The following is a 24,379-nucleotide window of genomic DNA, read 5'->3' on the forward strand; positions in this document are numbered from 1 at the left end:
TGGCAGGGCCATCGCTGCATTTCGCGAAAAAAAACCACACGTAATTTTTCACAGGGCGAGGCATTGTGAAAAAATCCAATTGCGCACATTTTGAGGAGTATTTACCAACCGAAAACCATCGAGGGACATGGGCGACTCCCTGGAGAACCCCGATACATCGGTGGATCCGGTTGTGAACCTATCCATTGCGAATTACGATGCATTCGCCAACTACCTTCGCAAGGCGGTGACCATCTTGCTGCCGGAGGAGGATGTGGTTCCTGCATCGCTAAACAACGCTCTGGACGATCCTGTCAACCAGGAGACCATCCGGAAGTTCCTCTCCGATCCCCAGGTGCAGGCGCTCTACGTCCAACGCAATTGCATTAAAGGTAAAATCAGAACTTTCGCCCAGTTGGCAAAAAAAGTGCTGGGTGAAAAAATGACACAAAATGGCGTCATTTCTGCAGAGATAAAATGGTGGGCCAGCTTTTAAAGTTTTGCTTTTCCATTAAATGAGTTATAAATATTATATTTATATGGTTGAATGAGTCATTATTGCGTTTGCTAGCTGAATACGCAACCAGTTTGTTAAAAATCAATGCGGCAGATGTTTTCTGTTTGAATTCCAATTAGAATGGGCCTTTTGTTTGGTAGTCGAGGGTTGAATACCCTATTGTTGGAAGGAAATATTGTTCAGATATAGTTTGTATTAATAAAACGCTCATGATTAGGTGCAAAATAGTTGCTAACTGCTGAGATGCGCAATAGAAACTGTTCGTCTTCATCTTGTCAAGAATATGATGTTTAAATGTTATTGCAATTTTTAACTAAAACAAAATTTCACTTTAAGTATGTTTTTTGTTGATTAAGTTAAATATTGAAAATGTAATAGGAACTTCTATATAATGAATTGTTTAATTTCCAATTAACAAATAACTTTTCCGAGCAGAAAAATAATTCTTAGGTGTAAGCCAGCTTGCGTTATTTTTTTAATGATAAAATGTATGAATTAACGTAAGTCAATGGTGTTTTCAAGCCATATAATAAGTTCAGACCAAAATAGTAATGACAAATTGTATTGAAAAATCATTATACCTCACTGAAGGGTATGAAAACAAGTTTCTATGCATGACGTCAGCCCATCTGACTCACCCCGATAACGATAGGTCGATAGATTCGCCTGCAACGATAATTTGAAACAGCTGTTTTCCGCTTGCCGGCTTTGTTTTGCTTACAAACATTTCGCCGGCAAACAACACAGCTGATGCCCGCCGAGCAACAAGTTTGTTTACGGAAGCGACCTTGGAGGCTGCGCACACCTTCGCCCGATTCGTTGACTTTGGGGCCGACATTGACATTGGCCGAAGGCAATGCCACCCGGCACAGTGGCATTGGCACCGAGGCCAACTGCGTGGGAGCAGTGACTTCCCCAAGGTCCAGCCTTGAGCGCACGAATTTCGAAGGTTTTCCCTTGGCCGCTAAAATCCCGGAGGTCGTCGCCTTGATAATGAAATCATGTCAGTGCCATGCCATTGGGTCCAATGCCAAATGGGCCGCACTGAAAGTGGGTGAGGTGTGATTGCCGGGGAATTAGCTGTCCTTGAGTTAAGCGGTGTTGGAGAATGAACACATTTGAGTGGATAACCATTACTTATATTGATTTTTGCCACTTTCAGAGGACGACACCGAGCAGCCCGCCGAGGGCGAGGAGGAGAAGGAACAGGTCACCTACCAGATCAGCAACGATGTCCACTTCACCAACAGCCGCATGGCCTCGCTGGCCTGCATCAAGCGCGGCGTGGTCGTGGAGGCGGACAAGTCGATCCACTCGCAGCTGCGGCTGATCAACTTTTCGGACGGATCGCCCTACGAGACGCTGCACGCGTTCATCAGCAAGTCCCTGGCGCCCTACTTCAAGTCGTACGTCAAGGAGTCGGGACGCGCTGATCGCGATGGCGACAAGATGGCTCCCTCCGTGGAGAAGAAGCTGGCCGAGCTGGAGATGGGACTGCTGCATCTGCAGCAGAACATCGACATACCGGAGATCACGCTTACGGCTCACCAGACCGTCAACAATGTGATTCGGAAGTGCTCGGATGAGAACCGCAAGGCCAAGGTGGCTGACTTTGGCGATAAGGTGGAGGACTCCTCGTTTCTGAACCAGCTGCAGACCGGTGTCAACCGCTGGATCACCGAAATCAAGAAGGTGACCAAGCTGAACCGTGATCCGGGCTCAGGGACGGCGCTCCAGGTGAGAAGAAATAGGCGAGTAATACGCTATTAAATATTAATTATATTGTTCTTACCAGGAAATCTCCTTCTGGCTGAATCTGGAGCGCGCACTCTATCGCATCCAGGAGAAGCGAGAGTCGCCAGAAGTGGCTCTGACCTTAGACATTCTGAAGCATGGAAAGCGTTTCCATGCCACCGTTTCATTTGATACGGATACCGGGCTTAAACAAGCTCTAGCCACGGTAGCCGACTACAATCCTTTGATGAAGGATTTCCCTATCAATGACTTACTATCCGCTACCGAGCTGGAGAAGATTAGACCTGCCGTGCAGCAGATCTTTTCCCATCTTCGCAAGGTTCGCAACACCAAGTACCCCATCCAGCGGTGCCTCAAGCTCATCGAGGCCATCTCGAGGGATCTGTCGCAGCAGCTGCTTAAGGTGCTGGGCACCCGACGACTGATGCACATTCCCTTCGATGAATTCGAGCGCGTTATGAACCAGTGCTTCGAAATCTTCAGCTGCTGGGATGATGAGTACGACAAGTTGCAGGGATTGCTTCGCGACATTGTGAAGAAAAAGCGCGATGAGCACCTTAAGATGGTGTGGCGCGTTTCGCCGGCGCACAAGAAGTTGCAGACCCGCATGGAGCACATGCGCAAGTTCCGACGCCAGCACGAGCAGTTGCGCACCGTCATCCTGCGTGTCCTGCGGCCCACCAAGCCGGCAGTCAGCGATGACGGCAACGCCGTGGAAACCAAGCAGCCGTACAGCTTGGATGCCGCCGATGCCAATGCCATCGAGGAGGTGAACCTGGCCTACGAGAACGTCAAGGAGGTGGACTGCCTGGACATCACCAAGGAGGGATCCGAGGCATGGGAAGCTGCTGTCAAGCGATACGAGGAGAAGATTGGTAAATAATTTTATCTTATTATTTGTTTAGAATATACTAAAAGCATCTTCCTACTCATAGATCGCGTGGAGACCCGCATCACGGCCCACCTACGTGATCAGCTGGGAACAGCCAAGAATGCCAACGAGATGTTCCGTATTTTCTCCCGCTTCAATGCGCTCTTCGTGCGTCCCCACATCCGTGGCGCCATCCGGGAGTACCAGACCCAGCTGATTCAGCGCGTCAAGGACGACATCGAGGCTCTGCACGAGAAGTTCAAGGTGCAGTACCCGCAGAGCAAGAGTTGCCGTTTGTCTTCGGTGCGAGATCTTCCACCAGTGGCTGGCTCAATCATTTGGGCCCGTCAGATCGACAACCAGCTGACGATGTACTTGAAGCGCGTCGAGGACGTGCTGGGCAAGGGCTGGGAGACCCACATCGAGGGCCAGAAGCTAAAGGCCGACGGTGACAGCTTCCGTGCCAAGCTGTCCATCTCGGATGTGTTCCATGAGTGGGCCCGCAAGGTGCAAGAGCGCAATTTCGGCAGCACTGGCCGTATCTTCACTATCGAGTCAACGCGTTCTCGCATTGGACGTGGAAATGTCCTGCGTCTGCGGGTCAACTTTTTACCGGAGATTATCACCCTGGCAAAGGAGGTGCGCAACATCAAGAATCTAGGATTCAGGTAAGGTTTATGATCCTTTCTTAAGTTTAGATTTTAATCAAATATTATACACAGAGTTCCTTTGACTATTGTGAACAAGGCGCATCAGGCCAACCAGATTTATCCCTATGCTATATCCCTGATTGAGAGTGTTCGCACCTACGAACGCACTTTGGAGAAGGTAAGATTCGTTTATCGAAGGCTGTAATCAGACGAATTGAAAGAGATTACACTTTTTATAAAGCGCAGATTTTAACATGTCTGTACCAGAATGTAATCAATGGAAATATGTCTGATAACAGCCTTACATATCTTTTGACACCTTTGCCCAGCTCTTACACTTTACAAAATCACACGTGTCACTCCACTCCTCACAAGATGTCACCGTGCTGGAGCGTTTGCTCTGTTCTCTTGCATTGCTTTGTTCCTGGCGTGCAGCTTGAATTTTGCTATCCACACACCTTAAACACTCCACACGCCCATATCTGATCACCCTAGTCTTAGTCACGAGATCCGCTCTTGAACTAAACCAACCAAAAAACCAACAACCTTTCTTTCATGCAGCTTAATAATAGGAGTCTAGCACAAAATTCTGTATTCAAGGTAGTGTCGTTTGTCCCCTAAAAGTTTGTTTATTCCGTAATCCGTATCTGCAACCACTATTTGATTTTCTAGTTTAGTTTGTTCAACTCTCCCGCATGCCAAAGAAAGTACCTACCTGTTATCCTTTTGTAATCCAAAACTAATTGAAGATTGTATCCAATACAGATCGAAGATCGTGCTAGTATTGTACCACTTGTGGCAGGACTGCGAAAGGATGTCCTCAATCTGGTCTCCGAGGGAATTGGGCTTATTTGGGAGTCGTACAAGCTAGATCCGTACGTTCTCCGCCTGTCGGAGTGTGTGACCCAGTTCCAGGAAAAGGTATTATAAAATAAGAAATTTTAAAATATTTACCAACGATACTCATTCCTACCAGGTCGACGACTTGCTTGTTGTGGAGGAGCAACTCGATGTGGACGTGCGCTCGCTGGAGACCTGTCCCTACAGCGCCGCCACCTTCGTGGAGATTCTGTCGAAGATTCAGCATGCCGTCGACGATCTCTCGCTGCGTCAGTACTCCAACTTGAGTGTTTGGGTCACCCGACTCGATGAGGAGGTGGAGAAGAAGTTGGCCCACCGTCTGCAGGCGGGTATTCAGGCCTGGACAGAGGCTTTGACCGGCAACAAGAAGGAGGTGGATACCTCCATGGATACCGATGCACCGGCCCAGCCCACTCATAAACTGGGAGGAGAGCCCCAGATTCAGAATGCTGTGCATGAGATTCGTATCACCAATCAGCAGATGTATCTTTATCCCTCGATCGAGGAAGCCCGCTTCCAGATTATGCAGCAGTTCTTTGCCTGGCAGGCAATCGTCACCTCGCAAGTTCGTCTGCAGAGCACCCGTTACCAGGTGGGCTTGGAGAAGCCAGTGTCTCAGACGTACCGCAACCTGCTGACCAAGCTGCCAGAGGGAAAGATCCTGGAGAGCGCCTATGGAGCCATTGAAAATAAGGTGAGCGAGGTGCGCAACTACGTGGATGAGTGGCTGCGCTACCAGAGTCTGTGGGATCTGCAGGCTGACATGCTGTACGGACGGTTGGGCGAGGATGTGAACTTGTGGATCAAGTGCTTGAATGACATCAAGCAGTCACGCACCACCTTTGATACCTCTGATACTCGCAGAGCCTATGGTCCCATAATTATTGATTACGCCAAGGTGCAAGCCAAGGTCACTTTGAAATACGACTCCTGGCACAAGGAGGCACTTGGCAAGTTTGGCACCCTGTTGGGCACAGAGATGACCAGCTTCCACGGCAAGGTGTCCAAGTCCCGTACCGATCTGGAGATGCAGAGCATCGAGGCGGCCAGCACATCGGATGCAGTGAGCTTCATTACCTACGTCCAGTCGCTGAAGAAGGACATGATTGCTTGGGATAAGCAGGTGGAGGTGTTCAGGGAGGCACAGCGCATTCTGGAGCGCCAGCGATTCCAGTTCCCCAACAACTGGCTGCATGTGGACAACATCGAGGGTGAGTGGTCTGCCTTCAACGAGATTATCAAGCGCAAGGACACGGCCATCCAGACGCAGGTCGCCAGTCTGCAGGCCAAGATCGTGGCCGAGGACAAGGCTGTGGAGACGCGCACTGTGGACTTCCTCAACGATTGGGAGAAGACCAAACCCACGGGCGGCAAGATCCGGCCGGATGATGCCCTACAACAGCTGCAAATCTTTGAGAGCAAGTACTCCCGCTTGAAGGAGGAGCGTGACAACGTGGTCAAGGCCAAGGAGGCACTGGAACTGCAGGAATCGGCGGTGCCCAACAACAGCGCCGAGCGCATGAACGTGGCTCTTGAGGAATTGCAAGATCTGCGTGGTGTCTGGAGCGAGTTGTCCAAGGTGTGGACCCAGATCGACGAGACGCGTGAGAAGCCATGGCTTTCGGTGCAGCCACGTAAGTTGCGCCAGCAACTGGAGGCCATGATGGCTCAGCTGAAGGAGCTGCCCGCTCGTCTCCGCATGTACGAGTCGTATGAGTACGTGAAGAAACTGATCCAGAGCTACATCAAGGTGAACATGCTGATTGTGGAGCTGAAGTCTGATGCTCTTAAGGAGCGCCACTGGAAGCAGTTGACCAAGCAACTGCGCGTTAACTGGGTCATCTCTGATCTGTCCCTAGGCCAAGTGTGGGATGTTAATCTGCAGAAGAACGAGAATGTCGTTAAGGACATCATCCTGGTGGCCCAGGGCGAGATGGCGCTGGAGGAGTTCCTAAAGCAGGTGCGCGAGTCCTGGCAGAACTACGAACTTGACTTGATAAACTACCAGAACAAGTGCCGCATCATCCGCGGTTGGGACGATCTGTTCAACAAGGTGAAGGAGCACATTAACTCAGTGGCCGCCATGAAGCTGTCTCCATACTACAAGGTCTTCGAGGAGGAGGCTTTGACCTGGGAGGAAAAGCTGAACCGCATTAACGCCCTGTTCGATGTATGGATCGATGTGCAAAGACGTTGGGTGTACTTGGAGGGTATCTTCTCGGGTAGCGCTGACATTAAGACGCTTCTCCCGGTAGAGACCTCTCGTTTCCAGAGCATCAGTTCTGAGTTCCTTGGCTTGATGAAGAAGGTGACCAAATCGCCCAAGGTTATGGATGTCTTGAACATTCCTGCAGTGCAGAGATCCCTGGAACGTCTGGCCGATTTGCTGGGCAAGATCCAGAAGGCTCTGGGTGAGTATCTGGAGCGGGAGAGAACCTCGTTCCCACGCTTTTACTTCGTGGGAGATGAAGATCTTTTGGAGATTATTGGCAACAGCAAGAACATTGCCCGTTTGCAAAAGCACTTTAAGAAAATGTTTGCTGGTGTGGCTGCCATCCTACTGAACGAGGAAAACAACGTAATTCTGGGTATTTCATCTCGGGAGGGCGAGGAGGTGCACTTCATCAACCCGGTGTCCACCGTGGATCATCCCAAGATCAACGAGTGGCTGTCCCTGGTGGAGAAGCAGATGCGTTTCACTTTAGCTTCGCTGTTGGCACAGGCTGTGCAGGATATCAAGCAGTTCCGCGATGGAAAGATCGATCCTCAGGTATGGTTAAATGTTTTCTATAAAATGTTATAGATAATAATTTTATTATTTTTAATTCGCAGGCCTACATGGAGTGGTGCGACAAGTATCAAGCCCAAATTGTGGTGCTCGCCGCCCAAATCCTTTGGTCCGAAGATGTGGAGACTGCCCTTCAACAGGCCTCTGAGAACAACCACGCTAAGCCGATGCAGCAGGTCCTGGGGAATGTAGAGAGCACTCTTAATGTACTGGCTGACTCGGTCTTGCAGGAGCAGCCTCCTCTCCGTCGCCGCAAACTGGAGCACCTTATCAACGAGTTTGTCCACAAGCGAACCGTGACTCGCCGACTCCTTAACAACGGAGTTACCTCGCCAAAGTCCTTCCAATGGCTGTGCGAGATGCGTTTCTACTTCGATCCACGGCAGACTGAGGTGCTGAAACAACTGACCATCCACATGGCCAATGCACGCTTCTTCTACGGCTTTGAGTATCTGGGTGTCCAGGATCGATTGGTTCAGACTCCACTGACGGATCGTTGCTATCTGACCATGACACAGGCCCTGGAATCACGTCTTGGAGGTTCTCCTTTCGGACCTGCTGGCACAGGAAAAACCGAGTCTGTGAAGGCTCTTGGCAACCAACTTGGACGCTTCGTTCTCGTCTTCAATTGTGATGAAACCTTCGATTTCCAGGCCATGGGCCGCATCTTTGTCGGTCTGTGCCAGGTGGGAGCTTGGGGCTGCTTCGATGAGTTCAATCGACTGGAGGAGCGCATGCTCTCCGCCTGCTCGCAACAGATCCAGACCATTCAGGAGGCGTTGAAATACGAGATGGACAGCAACAAGGAAAGCATCACGGTGGAGCTTGTGGGCAAGCAGGTCCGCGTATCTCCAGACATGGCTATTTTCATAACCATGAATCCTGGCTATGCCGGTCGCTCCAATCTGCCAGATAACTTGAAGAAACTCTTCCGCTCGCTGGCCATGACCACGCCAGATCGCCAGCTTATTGCCGAGGTGATGTTGTTCTCGCAAGGCTTCCGCTCTGCCGAGAAACTGGCCTGCAAGATTGTGCCCTTCTTCAAACTGTGCGACGAACAACTGTCCAACCAGAGCCACTACGACTTCGGTCTGCGTGCATTGAAGTCCGTGCTGATCTCTGCCGGAAACGTGAAGCGAGATCGCATTATGAAGATCAAGGAACAGATGAGACAACGCGGCGACGAAAACATCGACGAGGCTTCGGTGGCCGAAAATCTACCCGAGCAGGAGATTCTTATCCAGTCGGTGTGCGAGACCATGGTGCCCAAACTGGTGGCCGAGGACATTCCGCTGCTCTTCTCGCTTCTGAGCGACGTTTTCCCCAACGTGGGATACACGCGTGCGGAGATGAAGGGTCTGAAGGAGGAAATCCGAAAGGTTTGCCAGGAGGACTACCTGGTCTGCGGCGAGGGTGACGAGCAGGGCGCTGCCTGGATGGAGAAGGTAAGAGGGGCATACACGATTTTTTAGTGGGTCGATTTATTTGTCAAGAAATCTGAGGAGTTGAAAAGTAATCACTTAAGTACATGCTGAGCAATTTCACCTTGAGTAGCTTCTTTTTAACACGGTGTTAATTTTCCCAAATAATAATAATATGTGACAGCCTATTTAAATTCAGTATTCAATAATTCGATTACTTTCCTCCCTTATGGTTTTTTCATTCGAAATCGATGCACCCAATAAGGCATGGATTTAATTGTAATCCACTTCATAACCATTCGCTTTGAACATGCTTACTAATCGTCAGGGACTCGGCTCCACCTGGGTGGACAAAGTAACTAATCCGACAGGGTTGATCCGTATTTGTACTGACCCTCATTTTCCTTTCACAGGTGCTGCAACTGTACCAGATCTCCAACCTAAACCATGGACTAATGATGGTGGGTCCATCGGGATCCGGCAAGTCCACTGCTTGGAAGACACTTCTGAAGGCTCTGGAGCGCTTCGAGGGCGTTGAGGGAGTAGCCCATGTCATCGATCCCAAGGCCATTTCCAAGGAGGCGCTTTACGGTGTCCTAGACCCCAACACTCGTGAGTGGACCGATGGTTTGTTCACCCACATTCTGCGCAAGATTATCGACAATGTGCGCGGTGAGATCAACAAGCGGCAATGGATCATCTTTGATGGTGATGTGGATCCCGAGTGGGTGGAGAATTTGAATTCCGTGCTGGATGACAACAAGCTCTTGACCTTGCCCAACGGAGAGCGTCTTTCGCTGCCTCCCAACGTGAGGGTGATGTTTGAGGTGCAGGATCTGAAGTTCGCCACTTTGGCCACAGTTTCGCGTTGCGGCATGGTCTGGTTCTCGGAGGATGTGCTCTCCACGGAGATGATATTCGAAAACTATCTGTCCCGTTTGCGTAGCATTCCATTGGAGGACGGCGACGAAGACTTTGTGGGCGTCATTAAGCCGGCAAAGGACAAGGAGGAGGAGGTGTCACCCTCTCTTCAGGTGCAACGAGATATTGCTTTGCTCCTGCTGCCCTTCTTCTCGGCCGATGGCATCGTGGTGCGCACCCTGGAGTACGCTATGGACCAGGAGCACATTATGGACTTCACCCGTTTGCGTGCCCTCAGTTCGCTCTTCTCCATGCTGAACCAGGCGGCTCGAAATGTGCTGACCTTCAACGCACAACATCCAGATTTCCCCTGCTCCGCTGATCAGTTGGAGCACTATATACCCAAGGCGTTGGTCTACTCCGTGCTCTGGTCTTTTGCTGGCGACGCCAAGTTAAAGGTTCGCATCGATTTGGGAGACTTTGTGCGCAGTGTGACCACCGTTCCACTGCCGGGAGCTGCCGGTGCTCCAATCATCGACTACGAGGTCAACATGAGCGGTGACTGGGTTCCGTGGAGCAACAAGGTGCCGGTCATCGAAGTGGAAACGCACAAGGTGGCCTCTCCGGACATTGTTGTGCCGACATTGGACACCGTTCGTCACGAGTCGCTGCTGTACACCTGGCTGGCCGAGCACAAACCTTTGGGTGAGTTCATTTACTGACCATATTCATTAGAAATAATAAAACATTTCCAACTCTTTTTTTAGTGCTCTGCGGTCCACCCGGCTCTGGCAAAACTATGACCCTGTTTTCGGCTCTCCGAGCTCTGCCCGATATGGAAGTGGTGGGCCTAAACTTCTCCTCGGCCACCACCCCGGAGCTGCTGCTTAAGACGTTTGACCACTACTGTGAATACCGCAAGACACCAAACGGAGTGGTCCTCTCACCTGTTCAGATTGGAAAGTGGCTGGTGCTGTTCTGCGATGAAATCAATTTGCCGGACATGGACAGCTATGGAACACAGCGTGTTATCTCTTTCCTGCGCCAACTGGTGGAGCATAAGGGCTTCTACAGGGCCAGCGATCAGGCTTGGGTTTCACTGGAACGCATTCAGTTTGTGGGTGCTTGTAACCCGCCCACCGATCCCGGTCGCAAGCCGTTGTCGCATCGGTTCTTGAGGCATGTTCCCATCATCTATGTGGACTACCCTGGAGAGACATCGCTTAAGCAGATCTACGGCACCTTCTCGCGTGCCATGCTGAGATTGATGCCTGCCCTTCGTGGCTACGCAGAGCCTTTGACCAATGCCATGGTGGAGTTTTACCTGGCCTCACAGGATCGTTTTACGCAGGACATGCAACCGCATTACGTATATTCGCCTCGTGAGATGACCCGTTGGGTACGTGGTATCTGCGAGGCCATTCGTCCCTTGGATTCCCTTCCTGTTGAAGGTCTGGTGCGTCTTTGGGCTCACGAAGCTCTGCGACTGTTCCAGGATCGACTGGTTGATGATTCGGAGCGCCGATGGACCAATGAAAACATTGATTTGGTGGGCCAGAAACACTTCCCTGGAATCAACCAAGAGGAGGCTCTACAGCGGCCGATCCTGTACAGCAACTGGCTGAGCAAGGATTATATGCCGGTGAACCGTGAGGAGCTGCGTGATTATGTGCGCGCCCGATTGAAGGTCTTCTACGAGGAGGAGCTTGATGTGCCCCTCGTACTCTTCGACGAAGTTCTCGACCACGTTCTGCGTATCGATCGTATCTTCCGCCAGCCACAGGGTCACTTGCTGCTGATTGGAGTTTCAGGAGCCGGAAAGACTACGCTCTCCCGCTTCGTGGCCTGGATGAATGGCTTGTCCATCTTCCAGATCAAGGTGCACAACAAGTATACCAGCGAGGACTTTGACGAGGATTTGCGTTGTGTGCTGCGCCGCTCTGGATGCAAGGACGAGAAGATTGCCTTTATTTTGGATGAATCCAACGTTCTGGACTCTGGCTTCCTGGAGCGTATGAACACGCTGTTGGCCAACGGAGAGGTGCCTGGATTGTTCGAGGGTGACGAGTACACCACTCTGATGACTCAGTGCAAGGAGGGTGCCCAGCGCGAGGGTCTCATGCTGGACTCCAGCGACGAACTGTACAAGTGGTTCACCCAGCAGGTGATGCGCAATTTGCACGTGGTCTTCACCATGAATCCTTCCACCGATGGACTCAAGGATCGCGCTGCCACTTCCCCGGCTCTGTTCAATCGTTGTGTCCTAAATTGGTTTGGCGACTGGTCGGACTCGGCTCTGTTCCAGGTGGGCAAGGAGTTCACCACTCGTGTGGACCTGGAGAAACCCAACTGGCATGCGCCCGACTTCTTCCCGTCCGTCTGCCATCTGGTGCCGGCCAATCCCACTCATCGCGATGCGGTGATCAACTCGTGTGTGTATGTCCACCAGACACTCCACCAGGCCAACGCTCGACTGGCCAAGCGCGGCGGTCGCACCATGGCAGTTACTCCCCGTCACTACCTGGACTTTATCCACCACTTCGTCAAACTGTACAATGAGAAGCGCAGCGACCTGGAAGAGCAGCAGCTTCATCTCAACGTGGGTCTCAACAAGATCGCCGAAACTGTGGAGCAGGTGGAGGAGATGCAAAAGTCGCTGGCCGTGAAGAAGCAGGAATTGCAGGCCAAGAACGAGGCTGCCAACGCCAAGCTCAAGCAGATGTTCCAGGATCAGCAGGAGGCGGAGAAAAAGAAGATCCAGTCCCAGGAGATCCAGATCCGTTTGGCCGATCAGACAGTCAAGATCGAGGAGAAGCGCAAATACGTGATGGCCGATTTGGCCCAGGTGGAACCGGCTGTTATTGATGCACAAGCAGGTGAGTCCATCGGGCGGAAGTTCTTGAAAGGGCGGCCACTTAAACTAGTTAATTCTAGAATTAGTTATATTTATTCTTACTTAATGATAATACAAACACCCAAGAAAATTTGCGTTGGAGTTGGGTGACCAAAAAATGTTTACAAAACATCGACTTATGTTTTTAAAACTTATATAAGATACCAACAAATTGTATATATTGCTCACCCGGACCCAAAATCTTGTTTCCTGGTATCCCATAATTTAAATTTATTTACTTGTGTTAATTTTTGACCCAACCAAACAATCCACTCTCCATTCACGTTCGCAATCCGACAGCCGTTAGCTCGATTAAAAAGAAACACCTGGCCGAGGTCCGGTCGATGGCCAATCCGCCGGCCGTGGTTAAACTGGCCCTGGAGTCGGTCTGCGAGCTGCTCAACGAGAGTGCCGCCGACTGGAAGGCCATTAGGGGCATCCTCGTTAAAGACAGCTTCATCTCCTCGATCGTTAACTTGGAGACTGACAAGATCACGTACGCAACTCTTTCTCTCTAGCATCACGATATCATCTAGCACCTCACCCATCGAATCCTAATCAGCAATCAGTCTATTGTCTAAAACATATTTAATCGAATCGATGGATCCTTCGATCCTTATCATTTGAATATAATCTCCATTCGTACCACCCATAACTACAATATACTCTATATACATATACAAGCAAACACCAAAGCATACGCAATGCACTGGCCAACTTACCATAACCCTTAACTTCCTTATGATATCCCTAATATTCTGATGTGTAAAAAGTTGTCTCTTCTGTGTGTGTAAAACTAAAGACAGAAATACGAAGTTGGAATATGATTAATATAGGTTTAGGTCTGCTCGGTTCGCCGAGTTCTTTGCACTCTTGCAGAGAAAATACAAAATTGGGATAAACTACATTATTGTAAAATCTTGTATGGTGTTTGCTTTATAACAGAGAATTAGAACCGTGAATATTCTCATTGCATTATAACTTTAAAAACCGAACTTTCGATCTTTGCAAGAGTACAATTATTTTTAACCAGCAGTCGTAACCCTGATCCAGGTCCAGGTGAAAGGAACCAATTCGGTCCTTAGTATTTAACTTTAGATGGTAACCTAGCCTAATTTTATAACAATAGATAAGTGCAACGTTGTGCTCAAACCGTATATTAATTCTGATCCCTCATGTTAACCAACCCACCAATCAATCGATCAATCAATCAACCAATCGACGATGTGCAGCGGTCAAGTCGATCCGCAAGCAACAGCTCGTTGAGGTGCGAACCATGGCTAATCCGCCGTCGGTGGTCAAATTGGCTCTCGAATCGATCTGCCTGCTGCTGGGCGAAAATGCGACCGATTGGAAATCGATCCGTGCCGTGATCATGCGCGAAAATTTCATAAATTCAATTGTATCTAACTTCGGTACCGAGAACATAACGTAAGCATGAAACAAATTTTTACCCACAAAACCATTTTGTTATCGACTTTAATTCCTGTTCTTGTTGATGTTTTTGATGTTATGCTATAGTTTCGAGTGTAGAAATTGGTTTTCATTTGAGTTGACTTTGTTATTACTTTTTTTTGTAGTTCTAGTTTGAATTGTTCAAGCGAGCTGCCTTATGGTTTGTAAATATTTGAACTTTCTAATGATTTAACTGAATTTCAAACTAATTTTGGTTATTGGCTCTAACTTTTGTTGATTTCTGCTTTGGTTTTGGTCAAATTTATCGCTGTTTCATAGTAATCCGACTGCTTTGCTTGCTTAATTCATTCAAATAACCTAATAAGCTGGGGTGTTTTATCAGTGACTAATGTAAGAATTGTATCACAACAGCGATGATGTGCGCGAAAAGATGAAGTCCAAGTATCTGAGCAATCCGGACTATAACTTCGAAAAGGTTAATCGTGCCAGTATGGCTTGTGGTCCTATGGTTAAATGGGCCATTGCTCAGGTAAGGATCAAATGAAATCTATGCTGGATATTTCTTAAACATAAACTGTTTAAATCCAGATCGAGTACGCTGACATGTTGAAGCGTGTGGAGCCACTTCGCGAGGAATTGCGCTCCCTGGAGGAGCAGGCCGATGTCAATCTGGCCAGTGCCAAGGAAACAAAGGACCTGGTGGAGCAACTGGAGCGCAGTATTGCTGCCTACAAGGAGGAGTACGCCCAGCTCATTTCCCAGGCTCAGGCCATCAAAACCGATCTGGAGAACGTCCAGGCCAAGGTGGATCGCTCTATTGCTCTGCTCAAGAGCTTGAACATTGAACGCGAGCGCTGGGAGTCCACTAGTGAGACTTTCAAGTCCCAGATGTCCACCATTGTGGGCGATGTGCTGCTCTCCGCGGCCTTTATCGCCTACGGTGGCTACTTTGATCAGCACTATCGGTTGAACTTGTTCACCACCTGGTCACAGCATCTGCAGGCGGCCAGCATTCAGTACCGCGCGGATATCGCTCGCACCGAATACCTTTCCAATCCCGACGAGCGACTGCGCTGGCAGGCAAATGCCCTGCCCACGGATGATCTGTGCACGGAGAACGCCATTATGTTGAAGCGCTTCAACCGCTATCCGCTGATCATTGATCCTTCGGGTCAGGCAACCACTTTCCTGCTCAACGAATACGCTGGCAAGAAGATCACAAAGACCTCGTTCTTGGATGACTCGTTCCGCAAAAATCTGGAGTCCGCACTGCGTTTCGGCAATCCCCTGCTCGTCCAGGATGTGGAGAACTACGATCCTATTCTCAACCCGGTGCTGAACCGCGAACTGCGTCGCACTGGCGGTCGTGTGCTGATCACCCTCGGTGACCAGGACATTGATCTGTCGCCGTCCTTCGTCATCTTCCTGTCCACACGCGATCCCACTGTGGAATTCCCGCCGGACATTTGCTCCAGGGTGACATTCGTTAACTTTACGGTCACGCGCAGCTCTCTGCAGTCGCAGTGCCTCAACCAGGTGCTGAAGGCTGAGCGTCCGGACATCGATGAGAAGCGTTCCGATTTGCTGAAGCTTCAGGGCGAGTTCCGACTACGTTTGCGCCAGTTGGAGAAGAGTCTTTTGCAGGCGCTTAACGACGCCAAGGGCAAGATCCTGGACGATGACTCGGTGATTACCACATTGGAGACACTAAAAAAGGAAGCGTACGACATCAACCAGAAGGTGGATGAAACCGACAAGGTTATAGCCGAGATCGAAACAGTGTCGCAGCAGTATCTGCCACTCTCGGTGGCCTGCAGCAACATCTACTTCACCATGGACAGCCTTAACCAGGTGCACTTCCTCTACCAGTACTCCCTGAAGATGTTCCTCGACATCTTCTCCACTGTGCTGTATAATAACACCAAGCTGGAGGGCAGGACCGATCATTCGGAGCGTCTGGGCATTGTGACCAGGGATCTGTTCCAAGTGTGCTATGAGCGAGTGGCTCGTGGAATGATCCACAATGATCGCTTGACCTTTGCCCTGCTCATGTGCAAAATCCATCTGAAGGGCACCTCGGAGTCTAACCTGGATGCGGAGTTCAACTTCTTCCTGCGCAGCCGAGAGGGACTCCTTGCCAACCCTACTCACGTGGAAGGACTTTCCGGTGAGCAAATCGAGAGTGTCAACCGTCTGGCCACTCGTCTTCCCATCTTCCGTAAACTTCTGGAGAAGGTGCGCTCCATTCCCGAGCTGGGTGCCTGGTTGCAGCAGAGCTCGCCGGAACAGGTTGTTCCTCAGCTGTGGGATGAGTCTAAGGCACTCAGTCCAATTGCCAGTTCCGTGCACCAGCTGCTGCTGATTCAGGCCTTCCGGCCGGATCGCGTTATAGCCGCCGCTCACAATGTGGTCAACACTGTGCTTGGAGAGGATTTCATGCCCAATGCCGAACAGGAATTGGACTTCACCGCCGTAGTGGACAAGCAGTTGAACTGCAACACTCCCGCGCTCCTTTGCTCGGTGCCCGGCTTCGATGCCTCAGGACGTGTAGATGACTTGGCTGCGGAGCAGAACAAGCAGATTTCCAGCATTGCCATCGGTTCCGCTGAGGGCTTCAACCAAGCTGAGAGGGCCATCAACATGGCCTGCAAGACTGGTCGCTGGGTGCTCCTGAAGAACGTCCACTTGGCTCCTCAGTGGCTTGTGCAGCTGGAGAAGAAGATGCACTCACTGCAGCCTCATTCTGGCTTCCGTCTCTTCCTCACCATGGAGATTAATCCCAAGGTCCCGGTTAACCTACTGCGTGCTGGCCGCATCTTTGTGTTTGAGCCACCACCAGGCATTCGGGCCAACCTGCTGCGCACCTTCTCCACGGTGCCAGCGGCGCGCATGATGAAGACCCCAAGTGAGCGAGCTCGCCTTTACTTCCTGTTGGCCTGGTTCCACGCCATCGTCCAGGAGCGACTTCGATATGTGCCCCTCGGCTGGGCCAAGAAGTACGAGTTCAACGAATCGGATCTGCGCGTGGCCTGCGATACCTTGGACACCTGGATCGACACCACGGCCATGGGTCGTACCAATCTGCCACCAGAGAAGGTGCCATGGGATGCCCTGGTCACCCTGCTGTCGCAGTCCATTTACGGAGGAAAGATCGACAACGATTTTGATCAGCGGCTATTGACTTCGTTCCTAAAGAAGCTCTTCACCGCCCGCAGCTTTGAGGCAGACTTTGCCCTAGTGGCTAACGTTGATGGCGCCTCTGGAGGTTTGCGTCACATCACCATGCCTGATGGCACCCGTCGTGACCACTTCTTGAAGTGGATTGAGAACCTAACCGACCGCCAGACTCCTTCGTGGCTGGGATTGCCCAACAATGCGGAGAAGGTGCTGCTGACCACTCGTGGAACGGATTTGGTCAGTAAGCTGCTCAAGATGCAGCAGCTGGAGGACGACGATGAGTTGGCCTACAGCGTGGAAGATCAGGAGCAATCTGGAGTGGTCCGCGGCGAGGATGGACGACCATCGTGGATGAAGACACTGCACAACTCGGCTACCGCTTGGTTGGAGCTGCTCCCGAAGAATCTGCAGGTGCTCAAGCGTACGGTGGAGAACATCAAGGATCCCTTGTACCGATACTTCGAGCGCGAGGTGACCAGCGGTTCCCGGCTGCTGCAAACAGTGATCTTGGACCTCCAGGACGTTGTTCTCATTTGCCAGGGCGAGAAGAAGCAGACCAACCACCACCGTTCCATGTTGTCGGAGTTGGTGCGTGGCATTATTCCGAAGGGCTGGAAGCGTTACACCGTTCCTGCTGGATGCACAGTGATCCAGTGGATCACGGACTTCAGTAACCGTGTGCAGCAGCTGCAGAAGGTATCGCAATTGGTGTCGCAGGCTGGCGCCAAGGAGCTGCAGGGCTTCCCCGTCTGGCTGGGCGGTCTGCTCAATCCGGAGGCCTACATCACGGCCACCAGGCAGTGTGTGGCCCAGGCGAACAGTTGGTCGCTAGAGGAGCTCACCCTGGAAGTGACCATCACGGATGCTGGTCTGAAGACCGATCAGAAGGACTGTTGCTTCGGGGTCACTGGACTCAAACTGCAGGGCGCCCAGTGCAAGAACAACGAGTTGCTGCTGGCTTCCACCATCATGATGGATCTACCTGTGACCATTCTCAAGTGGATGAAGTGAGTTTACCCTTGTGAAAATCGGGTTCTTTCTTTACTAAAGCTTTAATTTTTTATAGGATCTCCTCGGAGCCGCGCATCAGCAAGCTGACATTGCCGGTTTACTTGAACTCCACGCGCACGGAACTACTTTTCACCGTAGACTTGGCCGTAGCTGCAGGACAGGACTCGCACAGCTTCTACGAGCGAGGTGTGGCCGTTTTGACTTCCACTGCTTTGAACTAAGTGCTCAGCACAGACTATCTTCTATAGCCTACATATTACTCCTAATAATCCTACAGCGCTTCAGGAAAAAAGCGATTTAAAACCCTCACTTTAAGTGTCTAAAAGTCAATGAAATATTTTATATTTTTTATTTAAAGTTCCCAATGAACGTGTTATAAACTTAAATTCGAAAGAATATCTTGAGATTATAAATCCTTTCTTAAAGCTGAAAATATTTTAAACTTTCAACATTGGACCTAACAATTTTAATTACTTCTAAAATTACTTCTTTTGAAGTACGTTTTTGTTATATAAACACATTCGTAAAATTATTTTTACCCAATCCCCTTAAAGTTTCCTAAAATATATATACTCTTAGCAACCCCAGTCAAATCTTTCTATTGGATGAAAACCGACTCATCACAATGTGGGCGCTCCTTCGGCCAGCTCTGTGGTTTGGAAGCTCCGTTCGCGGCTACCACATGCCTGTGCCCTTTCCGCAGCCACGGAACGAAACATCCTTGGTTCTGGTGGACGAGGCCCGTCGTTTCATTCAGGATTGCCTGCTGCGGGTTGGAGTTCCCTCCTCCAAGGTGCGCTGCATCAGTGAGTTCCTGGTTGTGGCCGACTATCGAGGGAACTTCGGCAACGGACTGAATCGCCTGGACAACTACCTCAGTGATCTGCAGCGTGGACACGCCCGGCTGGATGCAGAGCCTTCCATAATCAGCGAAACGGTGGCCACTGCCCATGTGAATGGCAACTCCGCCCTGGGCGTCCTCGTGGGAAACTTTTGCATAGATCTGGCGGTGAAGAAGGCGCAGAGTGCGGGTATTGGATTTGTGGTGGCCCAGCAATCTCATCACATTGGAATGGCCAGCTGGTATGCGTTCCGAGCTGCTGTAAAAGGGCTAGCCGGGATGGTGATGTCCAATGCGGCTCCGACGATGATGGCACCCGACTCCAAGTCGGCCAGTATTGGCTCCAATTGCCTGGCCTTCTGTGTAAAGGGTAAGGAGTACCACTTTGTGCTGGACATGGCGACCAGCGTGAGGGATATTGGAGCCGTGGAGTGGGCTTGGGCCAACGATGAGTACATACCGCATGGCTGGGCGGCCAACGAGGGAGGCTTCTCCACCTGCTTTCCCAGCCTGGCGCTACGGTCACCATTACTCTTCCCCGCCGGAGGTCACAAAGGATACTGCTTGTCGGCCATTATCGATCTTCTGTGTGGAGTGCTCTCCGGCGCCCAGTATGCCACCCACATACCCCTAGATCAGAGTCAACCCTCGAACCTGGGTCAAGTATTCATTGCCCTCGATCCCGAATTCTTTTTACCCAACTTTATGGAACGTCTGGATGACTTTTGTGGTCGCATTCAGGATAGCCAGCCGGCGGACGAGTCGGAACCCATAAGGCTGCCTGGCGAACTGGAGCGAATGCATATGAACTACGTGGAGGATTTGCGGGCCCTGCCCTATCCCAACACCCTTTTGTCCAAGTACAAGGATGTTGCGGATAGGCTTTGTGTGCGACCCATAGAACTGGCTTTCGACCGGTGTCAGTCCAGGAAGAGCTTTTAGTCTTATACTCGGTAAATGTCGGGGAAATTTCAATAAAACGTTATTTTTCGCGGGGTTGGTTGTCGAAATGCGCCATCTATATGTTGAGTTAAGCAAACTACCCGACTTGTGGGGGTGGGTGTATTGCAATCTGAAATACTGGAAACGGTTGGTTTGTAAGTGAATGCATATTATTGTCGCCAGATGGCGTACAGCTAAAAGAGCGACTGTTTTGGGCAGCCCTTTTGAGAATTTTTGGTAAATATGCCACATTTTTTTCGGTTTTTCCATCGTAGTTCAGCCAAAATAAGGCGTACAGCTAAAAGACCGACTGTTTGTTTTCAAAAAAATGCGACATTTTTTTCGGGTTTTCCATCCTAGTTCAGCCAAATTAAGGCGTACAGCTTAAAGACCGACTGTTCTGAGCAGCTGGCTAAATATGCTAACAATCCTCATCATTTTTAGGAAAATTTATTTTTTTATCAATTTTATCATTTTTTGTAGGGGTTGCATCACTTTTTTGCGAAAAATGGCAAAAATTAAACATTTTCAGGTTAGAATGCCAATAGATTGGAAATTAAACACCGAGCTCAACGAGATATGACATTCCTTATTCTGACTTATACTTTTGTTATGACAGCCAAAAAACGGAATTTTTATGGCGAAAAAAAGGGTTCAAATTTTGGTCGAAAATACGAAATTCAGATTTTTAGGAAAAAAGCGACATTTTTTTCGGTTTTTTCATCGTAGCTCAGCCAAATTAAGGCGTACAGCTAGAAGACCGACTGTTCTGATTTAGGAAAATTTATTTTTTGACCAATTTTCTCATATTTTGTAGGGGTTGCATCACTTTTTTGCGAAAAATGGAAAAATTAAAAATTTTCAGGTTAAAAAGCCAATCGGTTGGAAATTAAACACCGAGCTCAACGAGGTATTACATTCCTCATTCTGACTTATACTTTTGTTATGGCAGCCAAAAAACGGAATTTTTATGGCGAAAAAAGGGTTTAAATTATTGTCAAAAATAGGAAATCCGGTTTTTGACAAGGAAATATATTTTCTTTTTGATTAAAAAATCGTATTACAGAATTGTAATGGTCATGTAGCAATATTTTATTCAGAATAAGGTTTTTGATAATTTTATTATTTTTATCTTATAATTGCTAAACATTCTAAGATCACACATTGACAATAGAATGCATGAATCTCTGTCCAATTACGAGTATTACGAGTCAACGTCCTGGGGGGTTTCCCAACCGAGCTCTTCAGCTGATTGTTCCGATATAGCATATAGACACTCGGTTGATTGTTAGGCGTGCACACAGAGACTTTCGGTTTCAATCTGGACTCTGGATCCCGGTGATTTTGGTGAGGCCTGGGCGACAGCAAGATGCGCTGCAATTCGCCGGCTCCCATGTGGCGCTGTGAGCTATTTAAGCGTAATTGCAGTAAATGCAAATTTTCGCAAATTATTTGAATTACGAATTGAATCGGTCCGAAGTGGACTATAAATGGGACTGCAGATCTGGGCAGACGTCTCAGAACGTCGCTAGAAATCGCCGAAGACATGTCGCTGGGAATCTTTCAACTATTGAGCTTCATCCTGCTAATGGATCCAGGCGAGGTGATCACAGGACCTCCCCAGGCCAAGGATGTGCCTGCCCAGAGTCTGGATGAGTTCCGGCAGAGGTATCTGCTGCCCCTCATCTCCTCGGACACCAGAAATTGCAGTCTGAATGCATGTGAGTCACTGGGGATTGTGTCACAGCTCTTGATGCTCATCAACTCGATGCCAAATGGAACCCACACGACAACGAACGGTCCGAAACCCCCCAATCCCAAGGTCAATGGGCAAAGCAATGGCGATGGAAATAGCGGGGAGGTCAATGCCATGTCCCATCTGGCCAATTTCGATCTGGTCAAGCGGGTGCGGCAAATCGAGAGTCGCCTGCGATCCGTGGAGCAGCCCATTTGGCACCTGGCCACTGGCAGCCAGATCGAGTGGAACCACTGCACCTCGGGTGTGTGTCGCTGCAATCCGGACACCAAGAGCTTCACCTGCTGGAACACCAATCTGAAATCAGTGCCGGTCACTCAGGTGATACCCATGAACATGGTGAACATGTGGGTTCTGCTAACTGCCTTTGTGGTATATCATTTATATGAGCCTTGTAATCCCCTAGAGATCTTTCCCGCAACATCCTGTCCACCCTGCACAAGGACACCTTTCGCGGACTGACGGTTCTCAAGGAGTTGGATGTGTCACACAATGTTCTGGATTTTCTGCCCTTTGATTTGTTTCAGGATCTGGATAGTCTGCTGGTTTTACGCATTCAAAACAATCAACTGGAGGACCTTGATCATCGTACCTTCTGGAAGTTAAGAAATTTAAATATTCTGGATTTGAGCAAGAATGAGATTGGCATGCTGCCTGAATCCATATTTTATCATGCCCAGAGACTCACGGTGATCAACATGTGCGACAATCAGATCAAGAACTTTCCACCTAATCTCCTGAGAGATCAGCTCATGTTGGAGGAGCTTGATATGTCCAGGAATAAAATCAGTGAGCTCAGTTCGGGCAGCATTCGATATTTGACCAAGCTGAAGACCCTCGACTTTGGTTGGAATCAAATAGGTAGGATGTTTCGTATATGTGAAGTAAATAGCTCCCTGCTCATTCAAGTTAATTATTTTCTAGCTAAGATAGATGATGACTTTTTTGTGGGTCTGAAGAGTCTGCGAACTCTTTCCCTGCACAACAACCGAATATCATCGCTGTCGGCAACCATTTTTAGTAACCTGGCCAACTTGGTCACCCTCGATTTGACCACGAATCGGATAAGTCATGTAAAAGTAACTCAGTCTGTTGTTAAATTCCTTTAAATATTTTCATTTAATAGATGGATGGCAACGCCTTTGTGGAGCTGAATAACCTGCATGAACTATTTTTGGGTCAGAACTCCATGTCCAGCATTCCTGCTGATCTTTTCCTGAATGTCAGTGCCCTCACACGGTTGACACTCTTTTCCAACAATCTAACCACCTTGGAGGCTGATGATTTCCAAGGATTGAGCAACCTTAAGATATTGCTGCTCAACAATAACATTCTTAAAAATTTCGATGCCCGAGCTTTTGAGCCTCTCGCACAACTGGAAAAACTGTGAGTTACGAGCGGGGGTATATTATAGAAAGAATTTAAATATTTATTTCCATATACTAGCCGCATTGACTCCAATAAGCTGATGTTCCTGCCCCATGGAGCACTTCATGGCATGGAGAAGTTGGTGGCCGTCAAGCTGGACAAGAATCCCTGGCACTGCGATTGCCGAGCCCTTTATTTGGCCAGGTGGATACGGGAGTTTGTGCTGAAACTCTGGGATGGCCAGCAGCCCATGTGCCGAGGTCCTGGGGATCTGGGAGGTCACGAGGTGGGTCTGCTGCGTTACGATGACCTCTGCGATGGCCAGTGGGCCAGCATGTTGTCCCTGTCCCCGCGGCTGCCAGTTCGAAAGAATCAGATCTCCACGCCGATGAACTATACGGACTACTTTAATCTCTACCTGAAGCACATCTATAATGGAACCACCGACGAGGAGCTCAAGGAGGCCGATATAACCAGCGTGGCCATTAAGAAAGTTCACAAGGACTAGAAAAGAAAGGATATTAAAGTATAAATGCTTATCCCAAATTTAAAGTCAATTATGTATTTGCATGGCAGACATTTAGTATTAATTTGCAACCTCATGGGAAATAAACCATTCTTGGGCACACCTCTATTTCACTCCGCCTTCGCCTTTTGGGGGAGCAAAAATTACGGGCCGCTTTTTACCGGTGTCTGCGTTTGCGACAAGCTTTTTACCTAACCAATTTATTGCTTCCGCCCGGCCCAGCCTAACTTCGTTCTAGGAGCTATCTTGGGTCCTACTGGGTTCACTAGCTCCGCTCTTGCCATTTGGCTGCACCGAAAAAAAAAATCTCAGATTCTAGATTGTTATCACTCAGAGAAAGTTGACATGAAGTTAAGTAGTTCGAAAGGAATAAATGGGTTTCTCAATGCGGTGTTAAATTCTAGAACGACAAATCTTTACAATCGAAACATGGAAAAAGAAGATAGGATTTATTTTCTTCTTCATTTTCGTTTTATTGACGGACAAACTTAACTGGAACATTACCTCTGGTTAGGAGTTTTCAAGATGAAACCTAAAATTATATTGTGAAACTTAAAATTACCATGAGATTCAGTACAGGACCTTATATACCAACACAGTTTTAAGAACTGTATGTTTAGTATATTTATAAGGTTAACTTTTGGATACCAATAAGGCGTAACTTTAAATCACTATATTTCCCATATAAAAAAAATCCTATTTAAGACAAAAGCAGAATTGAGAAATAGTTTTTCTCAATTTATTCA

The 24,379-nt window shown here is 49.1% G+C and overlaps 3 protein-coding genes across 10 annotated transcripts; all 3 read left to right on the top strand.

Annotated features, from left to right (window-relative positions):
- Window positions 1-23: 23 nt before the first annotated feature.
- On the top strand, window positions 24-18,787 carry Dhc64C (dynein heavy chain, cytoplasmic). Of its 8 annotated transcripts, none has more exons than XM_036815172.3 (16): window positions 24-371; window positions 1,659-2,233; window positions 2,292-3,126; window positions 3,187-3,790; window positions 3,845-3,950; window positions 4,334-4,372; window positions 4,538-4,693; window positions 4,749-7,403; window positions 7,466-8,866; window positions 9,171-9,197; window positions 9,256-10,408; window positions 10,471-12,579; window positions 12,897-13,092; window positions 14,424-14,541; window positions 14,601-18,196; window positions 18,256-18,787. In XM_036815172.3, exons 1-16 carry the CDS (start codon window positions 128-130, stop codon window positions 18,419-18,421), a joined length of 13,980 nt encoding a protein of 4,659 aa, XP_036671067.3. In that variant the 5' UTR covers window positions 24-127; the 3' UTR covers window positions 18,422-18,787. The 8 variants fall into 8 exon arrangements, with proteins under 8 accessions (XP_036671067.3, XP_036671066.3, XP_036671069.3 ...); XM_036815171.3 differs by lacking the exon at window positions 12,897-13,092 and adding an exon at window positions 13,829-14,027 and having other exon boundaries at window positions 25-371; XM_036815174.3 differs by lacking the exon at window positions 9,171-9,197 and having other exon boundaries at window positions 25-371.
- Window positions 18,788-18,817: 30 nt separating this feature from the next.
- LOC108014470 (uncharacterized oxidoreductase YjmC) lies at window positions 18,818-20,056 on the top strand. Its single transcript, XM_017080593.4, has one exon. The coding sequence runs from the start codon at window positions 18,826-18,828 to the stop codon at window positions 19,981-19,983; it is 1,158 nt and encodes a 385-aa protein (XP_016936082.3). The 5' UTR covers window positions 18,818-18,825; the 3' UTR covers window positions 19,984-20,056.
- Window positions 20,057-21,368: 1,312 nt separating this feature from the next.
- LOC108005005 (carboxypeptidase N subunit 2) lies at window positions 21,369-23,645 on the top strand. The gene is made up of 5 exons (XM_017068141.4): window positions 21,369-22,086; window positions 22,146-22,600; window positions 22,664-22,812; window positions 22,866-23,125; window positions 23,186-23,645. Exons 1-5 carry the CDS (start codon window positions 21,530-21,532, stop codon window positions 23,613-23,615), a joined length of 1,851 nt encoding a protein of 616 aa, XP_016923630.3. The 5' UTR covers window positions 21,369-21,529; the 3' UTR covers window positions 23,616-23,645.
- Window positions 23,646-24,379: the final 734 nt, after the last annotated feature.

Source organism: Drosophila suzukii, chromosome 3, assembly GCF_043229965.1.
Source record: "Drosophila suzukii chromosome 3, CBGP_Dsuzu_IsoJpt1.0, whole genome shotgun sequence".
In the NCBI taxonomy this organism is placed as follows: Eukaryota; Metazoa; Arthropoda; class Insecta; order Diptera; family Drosophilidae; genus Drosophila; species Drosophila suzukii.

Coding starts and splice junctions, on each gene's coding strand:
- Dhc64C (XM_036815171.3), top strand. CDS start 128: ATGGGCGACTCCCTGGAGAACCCCGATACATCGGTGGATCCGGTTGTG. Junction 8,867..9,170: donor GCGCTGCCTGGATGGAGAAG/GTAAGAGGGGCA, acceptor ACTAATCGTCAG/GGACTCGGCTCCACCTGGGT. Junction 10,409..10,470: donor GGCCGAGCACAAACCTTTGG/GTGAGTTCATTT, acceptor CTCTTTTTTTAG/TGCTCTGCGGTCCACCCGGC.
- LOC108005005 (XM_017068141.4), top strand. CDS start 21,530: ATGTCGCTGGGAATCTTTCAACTATTGAGCTTCATCCTGCTAATGGAT. Junction 22,813..22,865: donor CCACGAATCGGATAAGTCAT/GTAAAAGTAACT, acceptor TTCATTTAATAG/ATGGATGGCAACGCCTTTGT. Junction 23,126..23,185: donor CTCGCACAACTGGAAAAACT/GTGAGTTACGAG, acceptor TCCATATACTAG/CCGCATTGACTCCAATAAGC.
- LOC108014470 (XM_017080593.4), top strand. CDS start 18,826: ATGTGGGCGCTCCTTCGGCCAGCTCTGTGGTTTGGAAGCTCCGTTCGC.